The 22,362-nt window shown below is 46.4% G+C and overlaps 1 protein-coding gene across 3 annotated transcripts in view; it reads left to right on the top strand.

The window, feature by feature from the left end:
* The first annotated feature begins 4,560 nt into the window (after window positions 1–4,560).
* The window catches only part of HP1BP3 (heterochromatin protein 1 binding protein 3), a 37,868-nt gene continuing 20,066 nt past the window's right edge, over window positions 4,561–22,362 (top strand). Inside the window, exons 1-4 of one of the 3 annotated variants that reach the window (XM_029064901.2) lie at window positions 4,604–4,619; window positions 18,608–18,804; window positions 19,303–19,405; window positions 20,535–20,685. In XM_029064901.2, coding sequence (XP_028920734.1) covers window positions 18,709–18,804; window positions 19,303–19,405; window positions 20,535–20,685 — 350 coding nt within the window. In that variant the 5' untranslated portion in view covers window positions 4,604–4,619; window positions 18,608–18,708. Of the gene's footprint in view, window positions 4,620–18,607; window positions 18,805–19,302; window positions 19,406–20,534; window positions 20,686–22,362 lie in introns of those variants that run through there. The other 2 variants (XM_029064902.2, XM_029064903.2) reach the window with 2 other exon arrangements.

Raw genomic sequence — 22,362 nt, 5'->3', positions numbered from 1 at the left:
GAGCCACTTAATTTCTGTGTGCCTTACTCTCTCCTTGTGGGCAGGGAATGTGTCCATTATTAGAGAAGCAGCTTGGCTCAGTGGAAAGAGCCCGGGCTTGGGAGTCCGAGGTCATGGGTTCGAATCCCGGCTCCGTCACTTGTCAGCTGTGTGACTATGGGCGAGTCACTTCACTTCTCTGGGCCTCAGTTACCTCATCTGTAAAATGGGGATTAACTGTGAGCCTCATATGGAACAACCTGATTCCCCTGTATCTACCCCAGCGCTTAGAACAGTGCTCTGCGCATAGTAAGCACTTAACAAATACCAACATTATTATGTTGTACTCTCCCAAGGGTTTAGTACAGTGATTTGCACACAATTGAGTGAATGAATGAACTGTTCTCCCTCCTACTTAAGACTGTGAGCCCCGTGAGAGGCTGTGCCAGGCTGTGCCTGGCCTAATTAATTTGCCTCTACCTCTGGGCTTAGAACAGTGTGCGACCACCACCATAAAAAAAATTCTGAGCCCCAAATCCCCATTCTGCGTCTTAGGCAGCGTGGTTTCATGTTAAGAACACAGAGTCCTGCTTCCGATGCTAGTTGGGCGACTTACAATCGTGGTCGAGTCTGTTCCTAATTTGATACCTCAATTTCCCCAACTATCAAATGGAAATAATATATATGGCCCCATCCCTGCCGCAGGAATACTGTGAGGAGAAAATAGCAAGGGCCAACAAGAATGATGCTTTTCCATGGGCTAAGTAGCAAGGCACGACATCATTCTAAGATGGTTTTATGGTGCTGTGTTGTCTGCCAGATGGGGCCCGGGCTGGAAAAGATTAGATAGTGGAAGGCATTGGTTTTTAAGAGAAGCAGGAGGGCTTCCCCCTTGGGCTCTGTCACTTTTAAATGTGTCTTTTAAGGTTATCGCAGCCTCCTGGGGTGATGAAATGATTTACAGGAGACTCTAGGTTAACCGAACTAATCAAATGTTTGGTTAACCAAATAAAGCCAGACTTGGATATCTTGAACTTTTTAAAAATTCAAATATCCAATTTAACCGGGTCATAAAAACAGCCCGTGAAGAAAACTGACAGTGGGTTCTACTCTTTCTCCGTGCCAGAAGTGAGAATCGAATGCTCCTTGAGATTAGATTCTGCTTCTGGAGGATGGAGAAATGAGGGGGAAAGGTGGAGGAAAGAGAAGAGGGAGCAAAAGGAGCGTGTTGTTATTTGAGGAGGGAAAGCATGCTCATTAGAGGAAAGATGCGATAGATAGAATCCAAATACATCATGAGACCGTTTCTGGCAGAGACCTGAAGTATGGAAATTTAAAGGGTGCCTGTGAAATTGAGAGAGATTTCAAAGGAAGAAAATCAGTGTGGCTGGCTTGGCAGAAAATTTGTGAACCACTTTGCTATTATTCATTCGATAGTATTTATTGAGCGTTTATTATGTGCAGAGCACTGGACTAAGCGCTTGGCATGGACAATTCGGCAACGGATAGAGGCCATCCCTGTCCAATAACGGGCTCAACGGTCTAAACTGGGGAGACAGCAAAGCAGAACAGAACAAAACAAGACATCATCAAGATAAATAGAATCATGGAGATACACACCTCATTAACAAAATAAATAGGGTAATAAATAATATATACAAATGAGCACAGTGCTGAGGGGAGGGGAAGGAGGAAGAGCAGAGGGGGGAGGGGAGGAGCAGAGGGAAAGGAGGGCTCAGCCTGGGAAGGCCTCCTGGAGGAGGTGAGCTCTCAGTAGGGCTTTGAAGAGGGGAAGAGAGTGGTGAGAGATTTCTCCAACAGCTGGGTTAGCATTGGCCAAACTCCATTATCACTAACTATACCTTGACCACATAAAGGTTGACATTGGAGTGAGGTGTGTGGCTCAGTGGAAAGAGCCCGGGCTTGGGTGTCAGAGGTCGTGGGTTCTAATTGCGGCCCCACCACTTGTCACCTGGGTGACTTTGGGCAAGTCAATTCACTTTTCTGGGCCTCAGTTCCCTCATCTGGAAAATGGGGATGAAGACGATGAGTCCCACGTGGGACAACCTGATGAGCTTGCATCTACAGCACTTAGAACAGTGCTTGGCACATAGTGAGCACTTAACCAATACCACCATTATTATTCTCTGGGCCTCAGTTCCCTCATCTGTAAAGTGGGATGAAGACTGTGAGCCCCACAGGGGACCACCTGATAACAATAATGATGGTATTTGTTAAGCGCTTACTATGTGCTTAACACTGTAGATACCTGGTAATCAGGTTGTCTCACAAAGGGCTCACAGTCTTAATCCCCATTTACAGATGAGGGAACTGAGACCTAGAGAAGTGAAGCTATTTGCCCAAGGTCACACAGCAGGCAAGTGACAGAGCAGGGATTAGAACCCAGGTCCTCTGACTCCCAACCCTGTGCTCTTGCCTCTGAGTCACGCTGCTTCTCACCTTGTATCACCTTGTATCTAACGCAGTGCTTAGAACAGTGCTTGGCACAGAATAAGCGCTTAAAAAGATACCATAATAATAATAATTGTTATTATTAATAATAATAATGGGCCCGAGGGCGGGCTGGGCAGCAGGGGGCGCTCGGTCGCAGGTCTGAGCTATTATTAATAATAATAGTAATAATAATAATTCTAGATTGTGAGCCCGTTGTTAGGCAAGGACTGTCTCTCTTTGTTGCCGAATTGAACACTTCAAGCGCTTAGTCCAGTGCTCTGCCCATAGTAAACGCTCAATAAATACGATTGAATGAATGAATACGATTGAATGAATGGTTGAATGAATGAATGACTGTGAGGCGGAGGGCGGGCCGGGCAGCAGGGGGCGCTTGGTCGCAGATCCGTGCTATTAATAATAATAATAATAATAATAATAATAATAATAATAATTCTAGACTGTGAGCCCATTATTGGGCAGCGATTGTCTCTATTCCCGAATTATCCATTCCAACCGTTTAGCCCAGTGCTCTGCACATAGTGAGCGCTCAATAAATTGTCATTGCTCTCGTCTGTCCATCTCCCCCGATTAGACCGTAAACCCGTCAAACGGCAGGGACTGTCTCTCTCTGTTGCCGACTTGTTCATCCCAAGCGCTTAGTAAAGTGCTCTGCACATAGTAAGCGCTCAATAAATACTATTGAATGAATGAACGAATGAATACATTCGATTGAATAATAATGATGGGATTTGTTAAGCGCTTACTATGTGCTAAGCACTGTTCTAAGCCCTGGGGGGATACAAGGTGATCAGGTTGTCCCTCGTGGGGCTCACAGGTTTGAATCCCCATTTTACAGATGAGGTAACTGAGGCGCAGAGAAGTTTAAGTGACTTGCCCAAAGTCACACAGCTGGCAAGCGGTGGAGGCGGGATTCGAACCCATGACCTCGGACTTCCAAGCCCGGATGAATACGAATGAATGGATGGATGGATGGATGGATGAATGAATGAATGGATGGATGAATGAATGAATGAATGAATGAATGAATCATCGTGAGCCCGAGGGCGAGCCGGGCAGCAGGGGGCGCTCGGTCGCAGGTCTGAGTTATTATTAATAATAATAGTAATAATAATAATCCCAGACTGTGAGCCTGTTATTGGGCAGGGACTGTCTCTCTCTGTGGCCGAATTGACCATTCCAAGCGCTCAGCCCAGTGCTCTGCACAGAGTAAGCGCTCAATCAGTACGACTGAATGAATGAATACGATGGAATGAATGAATGACTATGAGGCGGGGTGCGGGCCGGGCAGCAGGGGGCGCTCGGTGGCAGGGCTGCGCTATTATTAATAATAATAATAATAATAATAATGTTGGTATTTGTTAAGCGCTTACTATGTGCAGAGCACCGTTCTAAGCGCTGGGGGAGACACAGGGCAATCAGGTTGTCCCACGTGGGGCTCATAGTCTTAATCAGCGTGGCTCAGTGGAAAGAGCATGGGCTTTGGAGTCAGGGCTCATGAGTTCGAATCCCAGCTCTGCCACTTGTCAGCTGTGTGACTGTGGGCAAGTCACTCCACTTCTCTGTGCCTCAGTTCCCTCATCTGTCAAATGGGGATTAAGACTGTGAGCCCCATGTGGGACAACCTGATTCCCCTATGTCTACCCCAGCGCTTAGAACAGTGCTCGGCACATAGTAAGCGCTTAACAAATACCAACATTATTATTATTATTAATCCCCATTTTACAGACGAGGTAACTGAGGCACAGAGAAGTGAAGTGACTTGCCCACAGTCACACAGCTGACAAGTGGCAGAGCCGGGATTCGAACCCAATAATAATAGTAATAATCATAATAGTCCCAGACTGTGAGCCTGTTATTGGGCAGGGACTGTTTCTCTCTGTGGCCGAATTGTCCATTCCAGGCGCTCAGTCCAGTGCTCTGCACCCAGTAAGCGCTCAATCAAGCAAGACGATGGAGCGAATGAGTGACTGTGAGGCGGAGTGCGGGCCGGGCAGCAGGGGGCGCTCGGCGGCAGGGCTGCGCGGGCGGGGGGGGGGGGGGGTGTGTCGGGAGCGCGCGCGCGGGGCGGCGGGCGCGCGGACGGCCGGGGGGCGGGGCCGGGACACGGCGACGGCGGAGCGGAGCGGGCGGCGGCGCCACCGACAGCGGGACGGCGGAGCGCGGAGGTAACTTAACGGGTGGGGCCCGGCCCACCCCGACGGCCGCCGCCGCCCCCCGAAGACGGGGGGGGAGGCGGGAGGGGCGTCCCCTTTTGTCCCCCCGGGCCGGCGGTTCTCTTCCGCGCCCCCGCGCGCGCGCCCCCGCCACTGTTTTGTTTGGCGTCGGAGGGGGGGGCGGGGACCGCGCCTGCGCCGCCCGCTTCCCGCCGCGCGCCCATTGGCCGAGCGCGAGCCCCGCCCCCGCCCCTCCCCCCCGCCCGCCACTGCGCAGGCTCGGCGGCGCCGCGCCCCCCCCCGCGCCCCGATTGGTCCGGGGCCGGGTTCGAAAGACGCCGGCGGCGCTGATTGGCTGCGGGCGGCGCGGGGTCCCGCCCCCCCCGGGAGGGGGCGCCCCATCCCCCCACCGACGCCGCCATTCCGGAGCCGCCCGCGCGGGGGGACGGGGCGGGACGGGAGCGGGCCACCCCCACGCCTATCGCGACAGGCCTCATCGCGACATCCCCCCCCCCCCCCCCGGACCCCGGCCGGTGAGTCCTCCCCCGCCGGGCGGCCGACAGACGGACGGCCCACAGCACCGCCGCCGCGCCGCCCTCCCGGCTTTCCCCCTCCGCCGCCTCTTTCTTTCATTCATTCATTCATTCCTTCCTTCCTGCCCGTCTGCATTCATTCATTCGGTCGCCTTGCTATGTGCAGAGCGCTGCGCTTGAGCGCAGGGAATGGACAATTGGGCCACGCAGAGAGACGTTCATTCATTTCATCCCATTTTACGGAGCTCTTTATGGGCAGAGCACTGCGCTGAGCGCTGGGAATGGACAATTCGGCCACAGAGAGAGACGTTCATTCATTTCATCCCATTTATGGAGCCCTTGCTATGTGCAGAGCACTGCGCTGAGCGCTGGGAAATGGACAGTTGGGCCACGGAGAGATTCATTCATTTAATCACATTTATCGAGCTCTTACTGTATGTGCAGAGATTCGTTTAATTGTCTTTCAGGAGCGCTGACTACGTGCAGAGCACTGCACTGAGCGCTTGGAATGGACAACTCAGCAGCAGAGACATTCATTCATTTCATCGAATTTATGGAGCTCCTCCTGTATGTGCACAGCACTGCACTAAGCGCTGGGAACGGACAGTCCGGCCACAGCGAGAGACGTTCGTTCATTTCATCAAATTTATGGAGCTCTTGCTATGTGCTGAGCGCTGGGAATGGACAATTCGGTCACAGAGAGAGACGTTCATTCATTTCATCAAATTTATGGAGCTCTTGCTATGTGCTGAGCGCTGGGGATGGACAATTCGGTCACAGAGAGAGACGTTCATTCATTTCATCAAATTTATGGAGCTCTTGCCATGTGCTGAGCGCTGGGGATGGACAATTCGGTCACAGAGAGAGACGTTCATTCATTTCATCAAATTTATGGAGCTCTTGCTATGTGCAGAGCACTGCGCTGAGCGCTCGGAGTGGACAATTCGGCCACAGAGAGAGACGTTCATTTCATCACACTTATAGAGCTCTTGCTATGTGCAGAGCACTGCGCTGAGCGCTCGGAGTGGACAATCCGGCCGCAGAGAGAGACATTCATTCATTTCATCAAATTTATGGAGCTCTTGCTATGTGCAGAGCACTGCGCCGAGCGCTCAGAGTGGACAATTCGGCCACAGGGAGATTCATTCATTTAATCACATTTATGGAGCTCTTCCTGTATGTGCACAGCACTGCACTAAGCGCTGGGAATGGACAATTCGGCCACAGAGAGAGACGTTCACTCATTTCATCAAATTTATGGAGTTCTTGCTATGTGCAGAGTACTGCGCTGAGCCCTCGAAATGGACAATTGGGCCACATAGACGTTCATTTGTTTCATCAAATTTATGGAGCTGTTGCTGTGTGCAGAGCACTGTGCTGAGCGCTGGGAATGGACATTTTGGCCACAGAGAGATTCATTCATTTAATCACATTTATCGAGCTCTTACTGTATGTGCAGAGATTCATTTAATTGTCTTTCAGGAGCGCTGACTATGTGCAGAGCACTGCACTGAGCGCTTGGAATGGACAACTCAGCAGCAGAGACATTCATTCATTTCATCAAATTTATGGAGCTCTTACTGTATGTGCACAGCACTGCACTAAGCGCTGGGAATGGACAATTCGGCCACAGAGAGAGACGTTCATTCATTTCATCACATTTATGGAGCTCTTGCTATGTGCAGAGCACTGCGCTGAGCGCTCGGAGTGGACAATTTGGCCACGGAGAGATTCATTCATTTAATCAAATTTATGGAGCTCTTGCTATGTGCAGAGCACTGCGCTGAGCGCTCGGAACGGACAGTTCGGCCACAGAGAGATTCATTTAATTGTCTTTCAGGAGCGCTGACTACGTGCAGAGCACTGCACTGAGCGCTTGGAATGGACAACTCAGCAGCAGAGACACTTATTCATTTAATCAAATTTATGGAGCTCTTACTGTATGTGCAGAGCACTGCACTAAGCGCTTGGAATGGACAGTTCAGCAACAGAGAGAGAGATTCATTCAGTGGTCTTTCTGGAGTGCTGACTAGGTGCAGAGCACGGCACAAAGCGCTTGGAGTGGGCAGTTCAGCGGAGAGACATTCATTTAATCAAATTTATCGAGCTCTTAGTGTATGTGCAGAGCACTACACTAAGCGCTCGGATTGGACAGTTCGGCCACAGAGAGAGATAATCATTTAATTGTCTTTCAGGAGCGCTTACTATGTGCAGAGCACTGCACTAAACGCTTGGAATTGGACAATCGGCCCCAGAGAGAGATATTCATTCATTTAACCGTCTTTACTGAGCGCTGACTATGTGCAGGGCACTGCACGGAGCGCTTGGAATAGGCAGTTTGGCCACAGAGACATTCATTCATTCATTCAGTTGTCTATGGAGCGCTTACCGTGTGCAGAGCACTGAGCGTTTGGAATGGACATTTCGGCCACAGAGAGAGACATTCATTCAGTCGTCTTTATTGAGCACCTGCTATGTGCAGAGCACTGCACGGAGCGCTTGGAATGGGCAATTTGGCCACAGAGAGACATTCATTCATTTAATCGTCCTTACTGAGCGCTAGGTGCAGAGCACTGCACTGAGCGCTTGGAATGGACAATTCGGCCACAGAGATATTCATTTAATCATTACTGAGCTCTTACCATATGTGCACAGCACTGCACTAAGCGCTTGGAATACACAATTCGGCAACAGAGAGACATTCAATCGTTTAATCGTATTTATGGAGTGCTTACTATGTGCAGAGCACTGCACTGAGCACTTGGAATGGGCAGTTCAGCAACAGAGACATTAATTCGCAGATTGAGCCCCCCCATTCCCTCTGCTCCCCCTCCCCTCCACCCTCTGCTCTTCCCCCTTCCCCTCAGCACTGTGCTTATTTTTATATATCATTTATTACCCTATTTATTTTGTTAATGAGGTGTACATCCCCATGCTTCTATTTATCTTGATGATATTGTCTTGTTTTGTTCTTTTTTGCTCTGCTGTCTGTCTCTCCTGTTTAGACTGTGAGCCCACCATTGGGCAGGGATGGTCTTTATCTGTTGCCCAATTGGACATGCCAAACGCTTAGTACAGTGCTCTGCGCAGAGTAAGCGCTCAATAAATGCTATTGACTGAATTCATTCATTTAATCATCTTTACGGAGCTCCTACTCTGTCCAGAGCACTGGATTAAGCGCTCGGAATGGATAATTCCGAGAGAAGCAGCGTGGCTCAGTGGAAAGAGCCCGGGCTTTGGAGTCCGAGGTCATGGGTTCGAATCCCAGCTCTGCCACTTGTCAGCTGTGTGACTGTGGGCGAGTCACTTCACTTCTCTGCGCCTCAGTTCCCTCATCTGTAAAATGGGGATTAAGACTGTGAGCCCCATGTGGGACAACCTGATTCCCCTGTGTCTACCCCAGCGCTTAGAACAGTGCTCTGCACATAGTAAGCGCTTAACAAATACCAATATTATTATAATTCGGCAGCAGAGACATTCATTCAGTTGTATTTGTTGAGCGCTTACTATGTGCAGAGCACTGCACTAAGCGCTTGGAATGGACAATTCGGCAACAGAGGCATTCATTCGATCGTATTTATGGAGTGCTTACTATGTGCAGAGCACTGGACTAAGCGCTTGGAATGGACAGTTTGGCAGTAGAGACATTCATTCATTCAGTCGTATTTATGGAACGCTTACTATGTGCAGAGCACTGCACTAAGCGCTTGAAATGGACAGTTTGGCAGCAGAGACATTCAGTCGTATTTATGGAGCGCTTACTATGTGCAGCGCACTGCACTAAGTGCTTGGAATGGACAATTTGGCGACAGAGACATTCTTTCGATTGGATTTATGGAGCACTTACTATATGCTTAGCACTCCACTGAGCGGTTGGAATCGACAGTTCGGCAACAGAGACATTCATTTGATCGTGTTGAGCGCTTACAGTGTGCCGAGCACTTCACTAAGCGCTTAGGAATGGACAGTTCGGCAGCAGAGAGAGACATTCATTCATTGTCATCTTTATTGAGCGCTTATATGTGCAGAGCACTGCACTAAGCGCTTGGACTGGACAGTTCGGCACCAGAGACAGACCATCCCTGCCCAATAACGGGCTCACGGTCTAAAAGGGTGGGGAGACAGCAAAGCAAAACAAGACATCATCATCAAGATAAATAGGTTCATGGAGTTATGCACCTCATTAAGAAAATAAATAGGGTAATAAATAATATATACAAATGAGCACAGTGCTGAGGGGAGAGGGAGCAGAGGAAAAGGGGGGGCTCAGTCTGGGAAGGCCTCCTGGAGGAGGTGAGATCTCAGTAGCTTCCCCTCAACCGATCCCCCCCTCCCTCCCCCGGCTGGGCTTCTCAAAGGGGGGTCTGGGGACGGGCCCCTCCGACCCTTCTTTATCCCAGCGGACCCCGAAAATTGGGTGGAGGAGCGGGAGGAGTACATTCAGGCCGGCATTCCAACGCTTAGAACAGGGCTTGGCACAAAGGAAGCGCTTGACAGATACCATCGTGATTATTAGTATTATTATCGTTATTCATTCAGTCTATTTATGGAGCACCTGCGGGGTGCAGAGCGCTGGGGTAAGCGCTTGGAGAGGGCGGGTCGGCCACAGTTGTCTGCAGCCTGGGAATGTGAAGGAGGTTCAGGGGAGGGGGGTTTAGGGGAAGCAGGGCGGCCGTGGGGGAAGAGCCCGGGCCTGGGAATTGGATGTCATCGTCATAATCGTAATAATGATAAAATAATAGTGATGGAATTTCATTCAATAGTATTCATTAAGCGCTTACTATGTGCAGAGCACTGTAGTAAGCGCTTGGAATGGACAGTTGGGCAACAGAGACATTTGTTAAGCGCGACTATGTGCTGAGCACTTAAGACTGTGAGTCCCACGTGGGACAGTCTGATTACCTTAGATCTACCCCAGCTTGGCACAAAGTAAGTGCTTAATAATAATAATAATAATGATGATGGCATCGGTTAAGCGCCTACTATGTGCCGAGCAGTGAAGACTGCGAGCCCTACGTGGGACAACTTGATTACCTTGTATCTACCCCAGGGCTTAGAACAGTGCTTGGCACGCAGTAAGTGCTTAAGAATAATAATTACGATAGCATTTGTTAAGCGCCTACTATGTGCCGAGCACTGAAGGCTGCGAGTCCCACGTGGGACAATCTGATTACCTCAGACCTACCCCAGCGCTTAGAACAGCGCTTGACATAGAGGAAGTGCTTAATAATCATAATAATGGCATTTTATTAAGCGCTTACTATGTGCATCTTACTATCACTGAAGGCTGTGAGCCCCACTTGGGACAACCTGATTACCCTGGATCTACCCCATCGCTTAGAACAGTGCTTGGCACTGTGATGATGGCATTTTTTAAGCACTTACTACGTGCCAAGCACTGTTCTAAGCCGTGGGGTAGATAATCAGGCTGTCCCACATGGGGCTCACGGTCTTCATCCCCATTTTACAGGTGAGGGAACTGAGGCACAGAGAAGTCAAATGACTGACCCAAAGTCACCTAGCAGACAAGTGGCGGAGGTGGGATTAGAACCCACATCCTCTGACTCCCCAGCCCGGGCTCTTTCCACAATGCCGCGCTGCTGTTCTTTGGTCATGGGTTCTAATCCCAGCCCCACCACTTGTCTGCTGGGTGGCCTTGGGCAAGTCACTTGGCTTCTCTGGGCCTCGGTGACCTCGTCTGTAAAACGGGGGTTAAGGCTCGGAGCCCCTTGCGGGACAGGAACTGTGTCCAACCTGATTGGTTTGTATCCACCCCAGTGCTTAGTACAGTGCCTGGCACATAGGAAACGATTAACAAATGCCAGAATTATTATTCTTACTAGATTTTCCAGTTTGTGACATTTAGAAGTATGTCCAGGATCAGGTCTAGCGTTACTTTTGGAAGAAAAGCCCCCGGAGCTACCAGTCTAAGCAGTTGAGATTTTGCAAGGCAGTTGAGATTCATGGTAAGGGAAGTATCCGATGACCCAGATGATTTCAGTTGAAGAGCGTCCTTATACAGAGGGTGGTGTGGTCATTTTTGCGCGTGCTTGCTTTCGGCGTTGCCGTTCGTATTCCGTCTAAGGTGAAAAGCCGATTGAATTTTCAAATAAAATAAAAAAAAAGTAAAAGAGGAAAAACTCATGTCAAGTGGTGACAGTCTCCTAGACTGCCACGCATCAATCAGTCGAGGGCTCAGTGAAGTACAAACCCTTAGGAGCATGCCGATGTGGGTTTATTGAAGTATTTGAAGAGTGAGTCACTTTATTTGGGTAGTATTTTGTTGTCCCCAAGTGAGGGAGGGTATAAAGTCGTATTTAGTGAGCGCTTACTGTGTGCAAAGCACTGTACCGAATGCTTGGGAGAGTACAGTATATCAACAAACAGACCCATTCCCGCCCACGACGAGCTCATGGTCTAGAACAATATATTACTTTCCTTACCATCCACATCCCTTGAGCTTGGAGGTGTCCCAGGCCGAAAAACAACAGGTTAAATAAGTGTAGAGTCAGAGCTGGTCCACCAGTGGTATTGTTTGAGTACCTATTGTGTGCAGAGCACTGTAACAGGTCATTTGAGAGAGTTCAGTATAAGAGAGTTGATTGACAAGTTCCCTGCCCACAAGAAGCTTACAGTCCAGAGGAGAGTACGGACATTAATATAAATAAATTGTAAGTATAGTAAGCCCTCTAGTCTACTCGGGGTTTTTTGTTTTTTTGGTACTGGCTACCTGGCCCCCCTCTAAGTATTTACAATTATTTGGGTTTAGTTTTTTTCAAAAATCTCTCAACTGCACTAAATGCTCGGGAGAGCACAGTACGACAGAATGAGGGGCCACGTTCTCTCCCCCTAACCAGTTTATAGTCTAGAGGGAGTATTCTATAATGCTTTTATCACTAAAGCATTCTCACGCTAATTGGTTTCATCCCTCTTAACCACCCCGTGAGGTAGGGAGAGAAGGCAGGTATTATTGTCCCCATTTTACAGATGGGGAAACTGAGGTCCAGGGAGGTCCAGGGACTTGCCCAGGGTTACACAGCAGGTGAACGGCAGGTCGCACTCGAACCCGGGTCCCCGGGCTTCTAGGCCAGCGCTCGGCCACACCGCAGCACCCAAAGGTGAGAAATAAAATCAATCCCGTACTCAGTGAAGAGGCTTTAACCACAGACCACATAAACCACAAGAGTACGACCTAAGTTGTGTATGATGGCTGAACTTAGAAGGCCAAGGTGGATTAGATAGCCAGTGTATTAAAATTTTAAAATATGGTTGAGAATTTTGATGTGGCATTAGTGAGGGTAGAACGAAATTGTCTGTTCTGGCAAGACAGAGTAGCAATTTAAGTTCAGTCATCCCAACTCTGCAAGTGTGAGGCTCGGTCATGTTCCACCATTGCTCTGGAGTGTTACGACTTTTCAGCGGTTAGTAATGCCAGGGTAAAAGTTTGATGGGGCTGTTAACTGGTCTAGTGAAAGGAGAAAAACTTAGTCTTCAGCTTTCAAGTCCGTGACCTTCGCTTTGGGGATGTGAGTCAGAAATTTTTGTCTCCAACGCAGGACGCTGTGCCCCTCAGAGTTGTTTTTTTTTTAATGTTACTATTTTCCTGCTTCACATACTGGGCTCAGTGATAGGTTATGTCAGATCACGCCTGGTCGATTTATTTCCTCGATTGGGAGAAAGAGGTAAAGCATCAGGTTTTATAGCAAGTGTCCGCCTGACACAAAATTCCCCACATAAATTTTTAGGACATTCAGTTCTGCCATAAAGCCTCTTTTCAATATGCACTTTGGCTGGACCATAGGGGATTGGGGAACGTTCTTCCGACAACCCCGTCTTCGGAGACGGGTGAGTATTGCAGCACAGATTTTCCTCACCGGAATGTCACACGTGCAGCTCTGGGCGTACAGGAGAGCTGGGAGTTTTGAAGCCAAAAAGGACTTCTGTACGCAAAAGGAAACTTAATTTTTTAAAAATATCTCTAAGGAGTACTCTTCGAATGTTTTCATAAGTAAGGGTTGTGATTAATTTTGTGATGCAGAAGGTGGTTCGTGAAATTCTTGAGGAAAAGTATTAATAGCCGTGTTTTGTGAAATTGGCTTTACCATCTCCTGGCAAGTGATTCATTCAGTAGTATTTATTGAGCACTTACTATGTGCAGAGCACTGTACTAAGCGCTTGGAATGTATAGGTGATGGTACCCGTCCCCGTGTGTTTCGACAGCGCTGCTCCGTGAGGCTCGACTACCTGATTTTCTTTTGGTCAGTGGTAGAGTTGGAGATTACTCCTGCACTGGTTTAAATTATAAAGAGCCGGAAGGTCTCTGTCTAGTGTTTGGGGTTTAGTTACTAGTAATGATTGTCCAATATAACAGTGTTTAAAAGGTGACGTTTGGGGGGATTTTGATCGCAATTTTTTAGGTGTTCTGGAGAAGAGTTACCTCCAAAGAGCACAAAATGCAATTCTCAAGTTCAAACGCCGAACCAGTGATTCTCAGTCTATTATCGAAGTGGCGTGTGCTAGGGCAGGTGAATAAAATAAATCCATTTAACTAAAATAAAGTGACTTCTCCGTCACTTATACGTGAGCCTTGACCTCCTCAGCACTCGTATTCGCCACACAAGACTTAGGTAAATTAGGTTTAAACTCAGTTTCCTCTTCCTACGGGTCTTCTGGAGGTGTCACCCTCCCCTCACACCCCCTTCCACCTCCGCACCCCGCTTACTACTTACTGTTGATGGATCCTCTAGACTGCAAGCTCTTTGTGGGCGGGGAACGTGTCTGTTTATTGTTATATTGTCCTCTCCCAAGTGTTTAGTACAGTGCTCTGCACATAGTAAGCATTCCAGAAATGCCGTTGATGAGCCTCAAAAACACATAGGAACCGTATGGTAGTGTCCACCCTGGGGCTTGTACTCCCAGAGAAGCAGCATGGCTCAGTGGAAAGAACCCGGCTTGGGAGTCAGAGGTCATGGGTTCGAATGCCGGCTCTGCCACTCAGCTGTGTGATTGTGGGCAAGTCATTTAACTTCTCTGTGCCTCATCTGTAAAATGGGGGTGAAGACCGTGAGCCTCACATGGGACAACCTGATTACCCTGTATCTTCCCCAGCGCTTAGAACAGTGCTCTGCACATAGTAAGCACTTTAATACCAACATTATTATTAGTCTCTGAAGAATTTTGTATCTTAATAAATCTTGCCTTCCATTTCCCAGAACTGTTTTATTCCTTTCACACTGTTCACTGAGGGAGCTGTAACCGGTACGGATAATGTGCCAAATCAGAGTGCCATGGAAGGGTCATTTATAGAAACAGCGTGGCCTGGTGGAAAGAGCGTGGACCTGGGGTGGGCAGAGGACCTGGGTTCTAATCCCAGCTCTACCATTTGCCTGGGTGACCTTGGGCAAGTTATTCAGCTTCATTTATGTCTCAGTTTCCTCATCTGTAAAATGGGTATCCAATACCTGTCCTCCCTCCTATTTAGACCGTGAGTCTCATATGGGAGAGAAGCTGTGTCTGAACTGATTAACTTGTCTCTACCCCCAGCATTTAGAGCAGTGCATGATACAAAGTAAGTTCTTAAAATGCCATTTAATGTATGTATTCAGTATATACAGCCATATTCAACAAGTGTTCCGTGCAGCTAATACAGAATCTTAAAATCCAACATGATAACTGAATGGGGGGGAGGTAGAGTGGTTTAGTGGAAAGGGATTGGCATGGATTCTATTCCCGCTCTGTAAATAGTATGCTCTGTTACTCTGGGCAAGTCACTCACCCTCTCTGGGCCCCTGTTTCCTCATCTGTAAAATGGGGACTAATGAAACTTCTTCCCATCTCCCAGGGGTGTGGTGATGCTAAAATGAGACAGGTTATATGCAAACACTCTTCAAAGATCAAGGTGTTAGAAATGACTTCTAGATTTTTTGAGTTCCTAATTTTGAAAATAAAAGGGGAACCTCCCTTGTTAAATTTATACTTTCTCAATTATCTTTGGTCCTTTTCCTTTCTGTTCTCCAAGGAGCTGAAACCTGGGCCAATATTAAGTTTTCATTTCTGTGTACCTGTAGAAGTTATCTCACGTGCATATTAGCGTACTCTGTTGTACTCTCCCAAGCACCTAATATGGTGCTGATCACCCAGGAGGCGCTCAGTAAATTCTTTTGAATTTTTTCCAGATTTATTTGGTTGACTTGGATTTAGGAATTCCCCCAATCCCAGTATTTCTCTAATGATTCTTGAATGCTTAAGTTTTTAGTAACTCTGCACTTTCGGAAGGACAGAAGGAAAGGAGAGTCGTAGGGAGGAAAAGGAAGAAAAAGGATCTTCAGGTAAAACGTGTTCTTAGAAGTACACATTCAAATGGAGTCTCACAATATAGAAGCTGGAATGTTACATATCAGAAAGTCGCGATGCTTTCTTTTCGAGAAGTAATTCTCAGGGATAGCAAGAGGGAATTTACGTGGTAGGATTACATAACTGGGAGCTGCTCTGAAAAGGCTGTGTGTACCAAATAAAATTTTCCAGGATGGAGCCCCAGCTCTATGAATATCTTGTGTGTTCACGACTAAATGGACAGTTCCTTTTGGCTCCGTAATAGAGGGAAACACTAACCTGTCTGTTAGGTGTTAATTTTAGAAGACCTCTCTTGTAGAGTTAATACGGTGAGATCAAGTCAAACTTCAGGCCTCTGAACTGGGCAATGTTCCATTCGATCCAACTGACCTGTTTTCTAGAGATCAGAAAATCAGTCTAATTCTTTAAAAATAATTTCCTTTAAAAAAAATAGGGGGAAAGTGGATGAGAACACATTTTCCCCAGAGGACTTCTATATACAGAGTTCTGAGGCTCTTCCTGGAAAAAGAATTTTTGTGACATTTTATGAGGGATGCCCGACTAGCCTTTGAACTGAGCGTGGAAATTAATCGATGGTATTTACTGAACACTTAATGTGTGCAAAGCACTGTCCCAGGCATTTGGGAGAGTACAAAAGAAAAGAGTTGTTAGACACCGGAAGCCCAGTTTCCCGTTGCTAATTCCATCGAGAAGATTCAAACCTTTGGCCAATCACTTAACCTCAGCCTGATGATCTAGGAAATAATCAAATCAGTGGTATTGATTGAGAGCTTACTGTGTGCAGAGCACTGTGCTGTGCGCTCCGGAGAGCGAAGTGCAACGTGTCTACAGTAGGTAGACCTGTTCCCTACCCACAGGGAGCTTTAGAGTCTGGAAGGGGAGGCAGGCATTAATATAAACAAATTATAGGTATGTCCGTAAATTCTGTAGGGCTGCGGATGGGATGAATATCAGGTGCGGTTGTAAAGTGTTCTCTTTCTTTCTCCATCGGCAGAGAGCTCAGACAAAAGAGAACTGGACAGCTTGTGGAAATGACTCAGGTTGCCCGTTGCTACTTCAGTGCAAGACTCGGCGAAAACTTTAACTTACAGAAACTGAGTTCTCTTTCCTTAAAATTCCTCCCCCATAGATTTTCTGTTATAGATGGGCTATACGCCATGGAAACAGGTGGCGATCAGCTCCAGGGATTCAGAAATCAAGCAAAGATCAGTGCTTTTGCCTCCAAACGTTGTGTTGGGAAATAGAGTGCATCCAGCATACAGACTGGAGTTGGATGCAGGGCTGAATTTCAGAAGTCCTACTCAACTCTGGCTACTGTAATTTTGAGATCAGTGAGAAATCCAGGCCCTTGAGGGGAGAAGATTATTATTAGGACCCAACTTCAGCCCCACAGCACTTAGGTGCATAGACGGTAATAGAAATAAATTATGGCTGCATCCTCCTCTAGACTGTAAGCTCATTGTGGGCAAGGAACATGTCTACCATTGCTGTTGTACTCGCCCAAGTGCTTAGTACAGTGCTCTGCACATGGTAAGTACTCGATAAATGCCATTGATAAGGAATAATAAAAGTTACTAAGTAAAAAGCACTGTAAAGGTAAATATTAACCCACAAATAATAAAAGAATAATTTAGATATATAGATGAACTAGGGTGTAAAATGTAATCTCTATTCTAGAGTTGAATAGATTGGAGGAATCTCCTTGTGTCTCAGAGTAAGGCATTTAACCCAAGACCCTAAAGAGACAGTGAGATGGAGATAGCTGAATGTAGAAGTCCTGAAGTTCAATTCTGTGCCTAATCACTGATAATACTATCTTAGTGCTTCCTATTAGTGAAAGTCTTCACCGTTGAATTTTTAAAACATCCTGCTGCAGGGAGGGAGTCGGTGGAATTTTGCTAGAAAATCTTGTCCCGTCCCTTGTTTTATTCTATCATGAATAAATCCAACTTCACTGTTTCTCAGTTAGATCTGATCTGCAACTTGCAGTTCATTCAATTCATTCAATAGTATTTATTGAGCGCTTACTCTGTGCAGAGCACTGTACTAAGAGCTTGGAATGTACAATTCGGCAACAGATAGAGACAATCCCTGCCCAATGATGGGCTTACAGTCTAATCATCTTCAGTCAGCCTTTATCAAATACCAAATTATGTACTTTAGCATCACTTTCGGTTTTGAACGGTCAAAAGATGAGATTTTGGGGTTTTTTTGTTGCTGGTTTTTATTTTTTGTTAATTTAGTAGTATTGTTCTCCCAGGTAGGAGATCAAGATTTTTTTCCTTGGGTCCACAGAGTCTTGTGCGCAACAGTCTTCAACAGGGTGATTTTCAGGCTACCTTGTAGGTTTTCCCTTAACAGAAAAGAAAACTGCTTCACTAATAAGAATATGGAGGACCTTGATGGAAGTGGAGTATTGGATAATTAAAAGAGAAGCCGTGTAGCCGAGTGCGGAGAGCACGGGCCTGGAAGTCGGAAGGATCTGGGTTCTCATCCCGGCTCAGCCACTCATCTACGCTGTGACCTTGTCCAAGTCCCTTAACTTCCCCGGGTGTTCGGTTCCGTTATCTGTAAAGTGGAGATTAAGACTGTGAGCCCCATGGTGGACAGGAACTGTGTCCAACCTCATTCGCTTGTATACACCCCAGCGCTTAGGTAGAGTCCCTGGCACGTAATGAGCGCTCAACAAATACCACAGTTATCAAAACCGCTTTGACTGCTTTTAAATAGACTCCCCTCTTTTAGTGAGTTGTCCCTCAATCACATTAAAAAGTTCGTTTTTGGAAGGGTTACCTGGTGGGGAAGATTTTGCTTTCTTCTGAGCTTTCTATTCTCGTCTTTGCTCTTCATGTAGAAAGCTCTACCCTGAAAAGCCTGCTTGCCGTGGCTTCTGCGTTTGTCTTAGTCGCTGCTTTTCCATAGAGTTTAAATTTTTATAGCTGTTTTACCGTCTTTTTGATGAATAACTTGCTGATGACCAAGTCATCTATGGTTCCAAATAGGTGTGTGTGTATCTCTCTATTTTTTTTTTCCCTTGGGGCTCTTAAATAAATAAATTTAGACAGTAGTTTTGTTTTTTGTTAACCTTCACACCGGGTCTTTTCTGTACTTCAGGTGACTCCTCACTGCACTGTGAAACCATTAGGAAAAATCCTTGTGGTTAAAAGCGGGGGCTCCAGAGTGTAACCTGCACTTGGGCCTAGAAATTTATTTAAATGATGACTGATCCATCTGAAGCCGAACTCGTCCATCGTAAGGCGCTCCCACTCTTAGTGGGTGCTCAGCTGATCCACGCGGACAAGTTAGGTGAGGTAGGGGCCGACCCGTTCTTGAAGCTCGCCCTTGGATCAGTCCTTGACTTCCAGACCTGCTTGGGACTGCTTGGTACATTCTCCCCTCCCCCGGCTTGAGGAAACTGCATCGAGAGTCTGACCAAACCAGTTCTAGTTGCAAAGTTCTCCTTTCCAGATTCCCTACCCCTTCCTGTAAAGATCCAAGAGCGATCCTCCAACCCTTCCAAGTGTGCTCCCAAAGAAGTATGATTCTCTTGATTGCCACTTGAAACACCAACTAAAATTTAAAAAAAAAAAAGGTTGAGATGTACTTTATTAGAAGTCCAATTTTGCTTCAGAAAAGTAAGCTTGGGGTGTTAAACAAGTCCCTCTTAAGAGCATTGGATCCTGAAGTCGACTGGAAGATTTCTCCACTGTTCCAACATCTGCTAACACCCAAGCTTAGGCCCCTTAAGAAATCCGCCCAGGCTTTTGGTTATCGTTATTTGATTATCCCTATCTCTTCATTTCTCTTAGAAGGTTGAAGACAACACCATGCCGATTCGTCGGGCTGTGAATTCGTCCACCCGGGAAACTCCTCCCAAAAGCAAACGCACTGAAAGTGAGGAGAAGAAGCCAGGTAAAGTGAAGGGGTGTTGGCAGTGAGGTTTCTGCCATCGTATGGCTTGCCTTGAAATAATCAATATCATGAATCGCCTCTCATTTGAGCATAATATGTTCATGGATCGGAGCAGGCCCTGGGGAGGAATCTTCCTCGCAAGCCTCCAGGCATTAGAAGCCAACTAAAGTAACATTCAGTAAGTTTTACCTCTGGGTAAGTGGGCCTAAGGTGAAATGAGGGTATTATATCGGTCTGATAGGTCAGTAGATAAAAGAATCAAAGGTAAGAGAATTGATTATTGTTCCTAGGATAATAACAGTGCCGAGTGTAGGCTCAGACTTTAGTCACTGTACCTTGATCTCCTGGTAATTTTCTCCCTTTGACACTCAGGGAATGTGGAAATTGAAGGGTACCTTGGTATCCTGAAGGGCAGAATGGGTATGCTTATCTCTCTTTCTTTCTGAGGGAAACCCATCTAATCGCCCCACTTGCTCTTTGACATGAAATTGCCCGGAATTCTTAAAGGCACAGACCTCTTTTAAGTGTAATTTTCCTGTCTAGAAACCTTTCATCTCTTCGAAGCTCCACTGGGGCCATTAACTGGAGTTTCACACTTGCCGTGTAGCAACTCACCCGAGATATAGCCCGAATGGGGAAAGAGGGAATGTGTGGCCTAGTTATTTCCCTGCCCATGTCCTTGCCTGAGCTCCCTGTAATTACTCTACAACTAAAGATCATCCTCATAGCTTTGCTTCTCTTTTCCTTACCCGTTGTCCTTGTCCTCTCCAGTCGAATCACCTTTCTTAGTTTTAATGTTGTTTCTCAAATGGGACGATTCTGCATATTCTCTTTTACTTTAACATTTGGAGACGGGGGCCCGTCCTCTCCCTGCAGTTCCTGGTCCCATTCTTGATCAGACTGAACAGTATAGAGTGGCCGAGCCACAAAGTAAACCGGCAGTTACAAATACACAGGGTGAAAGACTTCTGAGGCTATTTCGAATACTTAACGTTCCAGCAGAATTTAGAGTTCTTTTAGTAAAGGTTGCCTTTTTTTTCTTTTCAATCAATTTTCTGGGTTTTTGGGGGTTTTTTTGCCTCAAGCTCCAAAATACCCACACTAAGCATTTCTCTCTGTCCACTTGTAGATCCGGACATAAGCTCTGAAGAATCTGCTTCCACTGGAGAAGAACAAGAGAATGAAACCCCACCCGCAACATCTAGCGAGACCGAACAGCCAAAGGAACCTGCGAGTGAAGAGAAGGGAGAAAACAAGTCCTCTGAAGAAACCAAAAAGGAGTAAGCCCCTCCTTCTCTTTTAACACTTATAGCAGAAGAGCCAGATCCTTGGCAAAAGGAGTGAGGATAGGATTCTTTTAAAGTTTTACTACAAACGTATGTGTTGGAGGGTACAGTATTTAAGCCGCTCCTTCCTAAAGAAGCGACTGTAAACATGTCAACAGTTGAGAGAGCATTACATAGTTATTTGTAGTTTTGTTTTGCATCTGAAGCTATTTCCACAGAATTCCATTGTCTGTGGATGCCCTTTTGTTCCAAACTAGGTATTTGTCGATATGGTTAAGTTTGTTCTATTGATCTTGTCTCTGTGGCCAAAAGATGGAATGAGTAATCACCGTACCAGCATCCAGAGTTCTAGTTAAGGTTCTGCACTGAAAATTGTTGCTTATCTTACTTTATGGTCAGAGGTGTCACTGTACTGATAATGGGATGGGTAAGTAATCCAGACACTTGTCTACAAAAGAACTGTGATTGCAACCAAAAAATATACAGGGGGAGCACGGATTTGCGAGGTACCTATGAAGGGTGATGAAACAAAATATTAAGACAACATAAAGACATGGCAAACGCACAAAATGGGGAGAAAGGAAAAGCAGTGGAATACAAGTATTTATTGCTTGCATCTTTAGGGAAAGTTTTGATGAAGAAAGGAAATTGAGACCCAATAATAAAATTCAGTTTTTTTATTATTTTTTTTTTTACGTGTGTGTGTGTGTGTGTGTGTGTGTTCTAACTTGCGTTTTTGCAGATATTTGAGAGCTAGTTGAATCTGGAAGACAAAGAAAAATACTAAGGCGAAGGTAGCCTTGGCTTTGATTTTATTTGGTAGGCTTTTTTGTATTCCTGCTTCGAAAGCAACTTAACTATCGCAAGTTAAAAGTTTTAGGGTTTTTTGTTTTGTTGGGTTTTTTTGTTTTGTTGGGTTTTTTTTTTTTTAATTTAAATATTGCATAAGGCTCTAGGGCAACCTTCAACAATTGTGCTTGATGTAAAAAAATGTAGCCCCAACAGTCTAAAGTTTCACATAAACCCCTTAACGTTTTATGATTGATTTTATTGTTTATAGCATCATCTGCCTATTCAAATTATTGGGCCCAAAACAAGTGAATGTATTTTAAACCCTGACCTATTTTTAGTTCTGAGCCCATACTAGCTTGAATGACTTCCTTTAAATAGGTCACTAAAGACCACCCCAATGATAGAAGTGGATGGTGAGTGCCCCAACAGCGGTACAAACCAGATGAAAGCGCTGCTGAAGAAGATGGAAGGAGATGTTCTGTTCCTAGGCTTCAGATTTCACCCTCATCCCAACCACCTGTTTCTCAGTGGGCATGGGGGCGGCGACCAGCCAAAGAGACAGGGTAGCTCGTTCAGCCCAAAACGTTACACCCCTGGAATGGGAAACCCACATTTTCCTTGTAATAAAAAGTTCTGGGCAATCTCTTCTGAGGATTGGTCAGCTGATGCCTGAAGAAGCATCAACACCAGAATATCTGAGGAGCCCGATAGTTAAGAGTGGGCTACTCATCCCAGATAAGAAAAATGACTAGAAAGGGTGACCGTCTGCCTCACCTAAACCAAACCGGATCCAGCATTATACCCTGACGAATGAGCTTTTCCATACCAACACAACAAAGATGCTTATTTTGGTAGGGATTGTCAGTGTCCCGTCAGGTT

This window comes from Ornithorhynchus anatinus, chromosome 5 (genome assembly GCF_004115215.2).
Source record: "Ornithorhynchus anatinus isolate Pmale09 chromosome 5, mOrnAna1.pri.v4, whole genome shotgun sequence".
Taxonomy (NCBI): domain Eukaryota; kingdom Metazoa; phylum Chordata; class Mammalia; order Monotremata; family Ornithorhynchidae; genus Ornithorhynchus; species Ornithorhynchus anatinus.
Note: the sequence above shows the minus strand (reverse complement) of the source record. Positions and strands in the feature narration are given on the sequence as shown.